The sequence below is a fragment of the Procambarus clarkii genome, chromosome 64 (genome assembly GCF_040958095.1).
Source record: "Procambarus clarkii isolate CNS0578487 chromosome 64, FALCON_Pclarkii_2.0, whole genome shotgun sequence".
Classification (NCBI taxonomy): domain Eukaryota; kingdom Metazoa; phylum Arthropoda; class Malacostraca; order Decapoda; family Cambaridae; genus Procambarus; species Procambarus clarkii.
In genome coordinates, this window is record NC_091213.1 from 32620733 (window position 1) to 32630564 (window position 9832).

The 9832-nt window shown below is 35.8% G+C and overlaps 1 protein-coding gene across 2 annotated transcripts in view; it reads left to right on the forward strand.

Moving 5' to 3' along the window:
* The first annotated feature begins 871 nt into the window (after positions 1 to 871).
* Positions 872 to 9832, forward strand: part of LOC138354644 (uncharacterized) — a 10891-nt gene continuing 1930 nt past the window's right edge. The window contains exons 1-3 of one of the 2 annotated variants that reach the window (XM_069309002.1): positions 872 to 970; positions 5382 to 5488; positions 7866 to 7972. In XM_069309002.1, coding sequence (XP_069165103.1) covers positions 7928 to 7972 — 45 coding nt within the window. In that variant the 5' untranslated portion in view covers positions 872 to 970; positions 5382 to 5488; positions 7866 to 7927. Of the gene's footprint in view, positions 971 to 1559; positions 1698 to 5381; positions 5489 to 7865; positions 7973 to 9832 lie in introns of those variants that run through there. The other variant, XM_069309001.1, reaches the window with a different exon arrangement.

A 9832-nucleotide genomic window follows, 5' to 3' on the forward strand; every position in this document is an offset into this window, starting at 1 on the left:
GACCCCAACCCACTCCTGTTAAATAATGTTGTAAACAATTAATTAAAAAAAGTCTACTTGTGGATGTCAACCAACAAACCTCACACAAAACATAGAAAAGACCTACTATATCTTATTTGGAAACAAATCAACAAATGCAATTCAGCTTCAGATAGATAATGTAAACATTAGCAATAAAAATGATGGAAAGTTTCTTAGCCTATACTTAGACAAGAGACTCAACTTCCGCACCCATATACAACACATAACTAAAAAGGTTTCTAAAACAGTTGGTATACTGTTTAAGATCAGATATTATGTACCCTACTCTGCTCTCCTCTCACTCTATTATGCACTTATCTATCCCTATCATTCTTATGGCGTTTGTGCTTGGGGTTCAACCTCTGCAAACTACCTCAAGCCCATCATCATCCAGTAAAAATCTGCTATCAGGACAATAAATAACTCTACCTTCAGACAACACACAGCTCCCTTGTTCAAATCCTTAAACATGCTAAACAAATTCACTCCATACATTCTCCTGTGTAAATTACGTTTATAAAGCCCTTTTTCTAACTGCAAACCCTGTTCTGAAACTCTTCCTGGACAGATGTAATAGAACACATGGCCACGTCCCCACCAGACATAAATATCTCTTTGATATCCCCAGAGTCAAACTTAATCTATGTAAACACTCTATGTAAATAAAGGGACCTAGTCTATGGAACTCACTCCCTTATAATGATTTGAAAAGCTGTCCAACTTCTGCCATATTCAAAAATAAAACCAAAAAGTACCTGTAGTACTTTTTAAGTACGAGGGAGTAATGCGCAAAGCGTCCCTCACCTGTGACGTCACAGCGTCACCTGACGCCATATCAACACATCGGCCATTTTGTCGTCAGTTCAGTCATGGCGAGGACTAACCCTTCATGCAAACTGCACCTACTATCAAGAAGAAGAAGATTTTGTGTTCCACCGATAGTATTATCGTAAGTAAGCACTTATATTTTATATTTTATTAAATTAATTGATTCTATTTTTCTGTAATAAAGGTCCAAAGGGTTGTTAAGGAACAAGGGTGTAGCGATACCGACGCTCAGTGCGCTCAACTCACACCAAAGTATCACCTGTGTAGCTTCTGTAATTAGTGTTAATTAGTTATGCTATAAGATAATGAAGCGAGTATAAGATTAACTCGCTACAAGGGTACTGTGTTGGGAGGTGAGGGCTGTTACTGGTGTCTGTGGGGATGTGAGGACTTGTACCAACCACTATCACCACCAGTACCTTGTCTTGCATCCTGCTTAGTATTCCTATTGAGATATGAAGTATTATTGCATTCATATAATTATTCATTCATTGTCATTACTATTTTTATGGGCTATGTTCTGTTACCCTAATGCTTTTTACCCCTGGGCATGTCCATTTACTCTCCAGCCCTTCACAAGCCACTGCTGCACCCCCTCCATGCCCATACTTACTGTGCTTATTCTTACAGGACTGCACTGCATTATGTGGTGCTCACTGCCTGGACACCTTGATACATGCATTATAGGGTTCTGGTAGTTGTTCTACTCACCAAGCCCTTCCAAGGCCAGGCTTGACATGTGAGAGCTTGGTCCAACAGGCTGTTGCTTGGACAGGCCCCTCAGGCCCACATATCCACCACAGCCTTGTTTGTCCGGCACTTCAAAATCAAATGTTTATTTACGTAAGGTACATACATATTTTTAGGTAAGGTACTCTTTATTTGGGTAAATTTATCTTCGTAGTATTTAGCTTTGGCTCGTCTAATTATCTTGGATAGCAATAACGAGTAATTCTTTGAGAATTCTTTGGAGACAATTCCTAACCTATACTTCTCCCAACCTATACTTCTTCTCAAGGTCATCTTCACTTCTTGAAGATGTTCAGGTTTTCTCTTGAAGATGTCGACGGTTGTTCCAGCAATACTGTATTTCTTTTATTGCTGAAAACCTGTTTTCAGCCATAAAAAAATAATCCTGAATCCAGAAAAAAATCCCTTTTGTATCGTCTGGAAATTTTCAAATATTGCTGATCAAACCTGAGTCTAAATTATTTGTATATATTATGAATTACAGAGGTCCCAGGACAGGGTTTTTAGGCACTCCACTTACATTTTCCCACTCTGACTTAACCCCCATTTATACAAACTCAGTCTTATCTTTTAGCTAATAATTTATTGTACACACCATACTCAGCCTGTGTAGGGTAGTTTATTGTGCATGTGTAGTATATATATTTGTGTAGTATATTTGGTATATTTAATGCCTCTAACCTCTCCTCATAGTTCTTGTCCTTCAGTTCTGGGAGCCACTTAGTAGCATGTCTTTGCACCTTTTCCAGTTTGTTTATGTGCTTCTTAAGATATGGGCACCATACAACCGCTGCATATTCCAACTTTGGTCTAACAAAAGTCGTGAACAATTTCTTGAGTATTTCGCCATCCATGCATTTAAAAGCTCTGAATATTATCCTTTACCTGCAATTGGTTGTTGCTGTATTTATAGAATATGATTTGTTCTACTTTACATTTGTTTGTTCCTTTTTTTCAAAATTTCTTTCTGCCTCTCTCCTCACTGCCGTGTAGTTGTTTCTCTTTGTATTACTGGTATGTTTGGGGGTTTGGCCTCTTCGTATATTGATTCCATTTTTGTGTCTTTTGGTCTCTGTCCGTCTTGAAATTTCAGTTGAACAAATCCTGTTTCCTAGTTCTGCATCTTTGTTTTGGTATAAATGTTTTTGTTCCTTTATCATATATTTCACAAAATTGACATACTGTGCATTAATTCATCTCAATTACTTCCTTTCCTAACAGCAAGCCTTTCCAGTAAAATTCTTTGAATTCTTTTCTGACTTCTGGCCTAATGTTTGTTTTATCCTAGTGTGTATGATGCCTAGCGTGTGTCTGGTGCCTGTTGTGTTAAACCGAAGATAAATGCATAAGTATAGGTCAGTAATTTCTCCAGCTTTGAAAGGGGCTTTCATTATGCAGCAGTATTCCACTCTAGAGAGCACTAGCGTCTTGAAAACTATCATCATCGGTATAGCATCTCTAGTGTGAAAAGTTCTTGTTATCTATCCTGTCATTTTTCTTGCAGTTGTGACGGCTACTTTATTGTGTTCTTTAAATGTAAGGCCTTCTGACATCAGTACACCCAAATCCTTTACGTTGCTTTTCCGTTCAATGTTATGATTTGACTGAGTTTTGTAAGTGGTTTCCGTTTTTATATTTTTTATTTTTTCCGTAGCGCATGAGCTGAAACTTATGTTCGTTAATCACCATGTTATTTTCTGTAGCCCATAGAAAGACCTGATTTACATCTGATTGGAGGTTTGCCGTGTCCTCTATGTTGCCTACTCTCGTGAAGATTCTAGTGTCATCTGCAAAGGATGATCAAGTACTATAGGTTGTGTCCTTGTCTATGTCCGATATGAGGATGAGAAAAAGTATTGGAGCAAGCACAGTACGCTTGGGGACTGAGCTCTTTACGGTTGATGGTCCAGATTTTATTTTGTTGACTACTACACATTGGGTTCTATTAGTCAGGAAGTTGTATATCCATCTGCCTATTTTTCCGGTAATTCCTTTTGAACGCATTTTATGTGCAATAACACAATGGTCACATTTGTCAAAGGCTTTTTTTTGTCAAAGCGTTTTGTTTGTCTTCAATGGCATCTAGTGCCATGTCAGAGTGGTCCAGCAACTGTGATAGGCAAGAGCGCCCTGTTCTGAAACCATGTTGTCTGGGGTTATGGAGATGCTGTGATTCCATGTATTTTGTGATCTTACTTCTTAGCATTCTCTCAAAGATTTTTATGATGTGCGATGTTAGTGCTATCGGTCTGTAGTTTTTTGCCTCTGCCTTATTTCCTCCTTTATGGGGCGGTGCTATCTCTGCGGTTTTTAGTATGTCAGGGACAATGCCAGTATCTTGGCTTTGTCTCCAAAGAATGTGAAGGGCCTGCGATAACGTTTTTTACAGTTCTTGATGAATATAGAGTTCCAAGAGTCAGGGCCTGGTGCAGAGTGCATAGGCATACTGTCTATGGCTTCTTCAAAATCCAGTGGGGATAGGATCACATCTGATTTATGATTTGATGTTGGTATCATATCCATGAAAAATTCATTTGGGTTATCAATCAGATGGATGGAGAGCTACACTCGTGGTGTCCCATTTTCCCAGCACTCTTTGTCATATAATGCTTTGAAACTTTTGACGGATTTGGCCTCCACCACCTTCTCACCTAACATGTTCCAACCGTTTACCATTCTGTTTGCAAAAGTGAATTGTCTTACATTTCTTCGGCATCTTTGTTTAGTTCGTTTAAATCTATAACCTCTTGTTCTTGAAATTCCAGGTCTCGGGAAATCTTCCCTATCAAGTTTATCAATTCCTGTTACTGTTTTGTACGTAGTGATCATATCTCCTCTTTTCCTTCTGTCTTCTAGTTTGGAATATTTAATGCCTCTAATGTCTCCTCATAAATCCTGCCCTTCAGTTTTGGCATGAATGTTTGTGTGCCTTCATCGTATATTTTGCAAAATATGGAATACATCTCATTTACTTTACTTTAAGAATATGGTTCGATCAATTAAAAACCCTCTTGTTCAAATTGCAAAGAGACTGAAAGAGATGCAGCATGCTCAATGGATTATATATTAGTGATTATTATTAGGATTATATATTAGTGAATCATATTAGTGATTCAATTATTATGGTCATAAATTCACTTAAAAATGTAAATTTTAAGTTAAAAAATTTTAACCAAAAAACTTGATATTTTTCATATTTGGAACCATTCCATAATCCCAAGCATAAATGATTATATTTCTATCACTTGCTCTTAAGATTGTTTCATTTAATAGAGGTTGGGCATAATTGTTCTCTGCTGCTAATAGAACTGACTGACTTAGCTATAGGAAAATGTAAAATTAATTGGTTTATCCATTACAGTATTTTGCAGTTTATTTCATGATCCTGTGCTTAATACTTGCATAAATAGTAGATTACAAAATGCATTTTTATATCATTAGTATTGAATAATAATAATGCAAATAATTGACTTATAAATGATGTACAATTAATTGGTAGGTGATATTATATTATTAATATTTTTTCATTCTTGCAAAGCCTTAACAAAGTCATTAACATGTTAATATAAACTTGATCACCTTCCACTTATTTTCTCATGTGCTACCTACATGTACAAAACCTTATTCCTAAATGCATATTTTGTTCTGAAACTTGTCCTTTATATGTTGTGTATCACCATCTCTGGAGAGTTTTATCTGATTGATGTATAAATTACTTTTAATTTTACAGAATATTATTGTTATACTGAATTTATTATTATATAAATAACTTAATTTTACAGAATCATCTATCAACGCACATCCACAAGTTGAGGAGGAGGATGTGACCTTCCAGATGTCTGAAGTACTGAAACAGGCACCAAACAGGCCTGGTGGATCTAGGTACAAGGTAAAATAATTTAATTTTTTTTTTTTTTTTTTTTTTACTAATTGTCCGATATATATATATATATATATATATATATATATATATATATATATATATATATATATATATATATATATATATATATATATATATATATATATATATATAATGTGTCGTACCTAGTAGCCAGAACGCACATCTCAGCCTACTATGCAAGGCCCGATTTGCCTAATAAGCCAAGTTTTCTTGAATTAATGTTTTTTCGACTACCTAACCTAACATTTTCAGCTACCTAACCTATCCTATAAAGATAGGTTAGGTTCGGTCATATATCTCTATTAATTTTAACTCCAATAAAAAAAGAATTGACCTCATACATAATGAAATGGATAGCTTTATCATTTCATAAGAAAAAAAATAGAGAAAATATATTAATTCATGAAAACTTGGCTTATTAGGCAAATCGGGCCTTGCATAGTAGGCTGAAAAGTGCGTTCTGGCGACTAGGTACGACATATATATATATATATATATATATATATATATATATATATATATATATATATATATATATATATATATATATATATATATATATATATATAATATCTCTATCACATCTATATCACTTTGTGCTTTAGCCCTGGTGGAGCTTGGTCCACCAGGCTGTTGTTTGGAGTGGCCCGCAGATCCACATACAGTCTGCATATGATATACAGTCTGTTGATCAATTAAACTACAGTAGTTAGTTTTTATCATCCGAATGCACCAATATGTGTTCATTCTTCCCAGATGAAGGAACTAGGTAATATTCATCATCTGAATGCACCATCTGATGCTTTAACACACTCATGATACACGAGAGGTTTAAAAAACTTTTAAAACTTTTAAAACTTTTTGACCTATGTATTTAAAAGCAATTCTAAAGTTAAAAAGTGTAGCATAGGCCCCTCGCAGAATGTTCTTAATATGATCCTCAGGTTATAGTTTTCTATCTAAAACCACCCCTAGATCTCTTTCTTGATCAGAATTCTTTATAGATCTCAGTGGCTCGATCATAGAAACTGCTCTAAATCCTTGTTGGCCTGGATTGTGGAGGTCATTGGTCTCTATAAAACTAGTAATCTGACTCCTGATCACTCTCAAATAATTTTATTATGTGGGATGTTAGTGCAACTGGTCTATAATTCTTTGCCAATGCTTGTGTTGTGTTGTGTTGTTTTGGTAGTGATGTGCAATGTGTTGTTTTGGTAGTGATTCGTCCAGTTCTGGTAGTAGTGCGGTTGTTGTGTAGTGTAGTACTTGTGTGCTTGTTAATGACTTGTATTCCAGTCTTGTGGGTATCTCCTTTCCCCTACGGGCCAACTGCTTTGTTCTTACCTAGCATTTTGCTTTGTTTGGGTATGAATGTTTGTGTGCCGTATATTTTGCAAAATTTGCCATATATCTCATTATTTACTCCTCTGCCTAGCAACAAGTCTGTCTAATTATACTCATTAACTGTTTTTCAAAGTTCCCCATAGTGTCCTTTATTGAAATCGAGTTCATGAACCGTTTCAATGTTCTTATTTTCTTCTAGATTATATCTTAAAGTATATTTAAATGTTATTGTTATTAAATGTTATTGTGACATTGCATTGCAATTGAGCTATGTTGTTTACCATACCGTTCATTTCGTGAGTATAAGTATAGATGCCACACTTGTGACAGGTAAAACCATGCCTTTTTTGAAAAACAGCACCGTCTGTTGCACGTAAGAGCAACCCACACTATATTATGTTGCGATATTATTTCAATATTTCCGATTGTATTGATAATTTGAATTTTCATAGATTTCAATTTATTTTCATTTCGATTTAATAATTTTGTGTGACATTGCATTGAAATTGAGCTGTGTTGTTTACCATACTGTTCATTTCATGAGTATAGTTTATTTTTTTATTTTTTTCATTTCATTTTTTTAGCTGTTCTTATTTTTCAGTGATGGGAATATCAGATCATTTGATGTTCCCAATTTTCTGATGGAAGCATCAGACCATTATAGAATGCATCGGATGAGGTAGTTTGGAATGGTGGGGAGGACGAGAGGGGGGTATGGTGGGGAAGACGAGGGGACAGAGGAGAGGGTAATGGTGGGGAGGACGAGGGGACTGGGGAGTTGGGGATGGTGGGGACAGGGGAATGCTGGGGAGGACAAAGGGACAGGTGAATGGGAGATGGTGGGGGAGGAAGAAGGACAGGGGAGGGGAAAATGGTAAGGAGGACGATGGGACAGGGAAGTGGGAATAGTGGGGATGATGTGGGGACAGGGAAGTGGGAAGGACGAGAGGACTGTGGAATGGGGAATAGCAAAGTGAATTATAATTATATATATTAATTAATTCTTATAAATTTCCAGAAGCCTGTATCAACACCCACACTAATGCAACTGAAAGAGATGTTGAGACAAGTATTGCTGATATGTTGAAGAACGCCCCAAACAAACTCGGTGGAAACAGATACAAGGTAAAGTTTGCCAATTTGCTGTAGTCTAATTCAATTTCTTTTTAGTAATCTTCGAGAACATTTATGCTATGAATAAGATAAAATAATGTAACTGATTTTGATTTATTTACTATTTATTATTTATTTACCGTTATTAGTATAATAGATCTCGTAATAATTTTGCAAAAATAATGGCATTTACTATTTTAAAAAGCTCGGGTGCAGGGGGGGGGGTTATGTAAAAGCCTGGTTTGTGCCTCGGAGAGGCTATGGGATCCAGTAAGATCGTCCTTCCTTTCCTCCCTAGAATCTGGATGTAGCAGGTGCTCAATTGTCAAAAGTGAAAAATTGGTTTTGTCTTCCGAATGCACCATTTGTGTAAATTTGCTAATAATCTTTTAAAAATAGTAAATGCCATTATTTTTGCAAAATTATTACGAGATCTATTATACTAATAACGGTTTGATAAAATACAGTAGACTGCCTACTGGATAATAGTTCCAGTCCACCTGTAGACAGGGATCTCACATCAGCTTGTATATTATACAAGGATAAGATTTGATTTACTTTTGTATTTATATGCATATATGCATTTATATGCATTATTCTCTAGAATAATAGATCTCGTAATAATTTTGCAAAAATAGTGGCATTTACTATTTTAAAAAGCTCGGGTGCAGGGGGGGGGGGGGTTTGTGTAAAAGCCTGGTTTGTGCCTCGGAGAGGCTATGGGATCCAGTAAGATCGTCCTTCCTTTCCTCCCTAGAATCTGGATGTAGCAGGTGCTCAATTGTCAAAAGTGAAAAATTGGTTTTGTCTTCCGAATGCACCATTTGTGTAAATTTGCTAATAATCTTTTAAAAATAGTAAATGCCATTATTTTTGCAAAATTATTACGAGATCTATTATACTAATAACGGTTTGATAAAATACAGTAGACTGCCTACTGGATAATAGTTCCAGTCCACCTGTAGACAGGGATCTCACATCAGCTTGTATATTATACAAGGATAAGATTTGATTTACTTTTGTATTTATATGCATATATGCATTTATATGCATTATTCTCTAGAATAATAGATCTCGTAATAATTTTGCAAAAATAGTGGCATTTACTATTTTAAAAAGCTCGGGTGCAGGGGGGGGGGGTTTGTGTAAAAGCCTGGTTTGTGCCTCGGAGAGGCTATGGGATCCAGTAAGATCGTCCTTCCTTTCCTCCCTAGAATCTGGATGTAGCAGGTGCTCAATTGTCAAAAGTGAAAAATTGGTTTTGTCTTCCGAATGCACCATTTCTGTAAATTTGCTAATAATCTTTTAAAAATAGTAAATGCCATTATTTTTGCAAAATTATTACGAGATCTATTATACTAATAACGGTTTGATAAAATACAGTAGACTGCCTACTGGATAATAGTTCCAGTCCACCTGTAGACAGGGATCTCACATCAGCTTGTATATTATACAAGGATAAGATTTGATTTACTTTTGTATTTATATGCATATATGCATTTATATGCATTATTCTCTAGAATAATAGATCTCGTAATAATTTTGCAAAAATAGTGGCATTTACTATTTTAAAAAGCTCGGGTGCAGGGGGGGGGGGGTTTGTGTAAAAGCCTGGTTTGTGCCTCGGAGAGGCTATGGGATCCAGTAAGATCGTCCTTCCTTTCCTCCCTAGAATCTGGATGTAGCAGGTGCTCAATTGTCAAAAGTGAAAAATTGGTTTTGTCTTCCGAATGCACCATTTCTGTAAATTTGCTAATAATCTTTTAAAAATAGTAAATGCCATTATTTTAGCCTGAGTATGGTAAGTGTTGCTGAATTTTTTTAGCCTTGTACATATGTCTTTTGATTAGTTTTTTTGCAGATGAAGGAAGG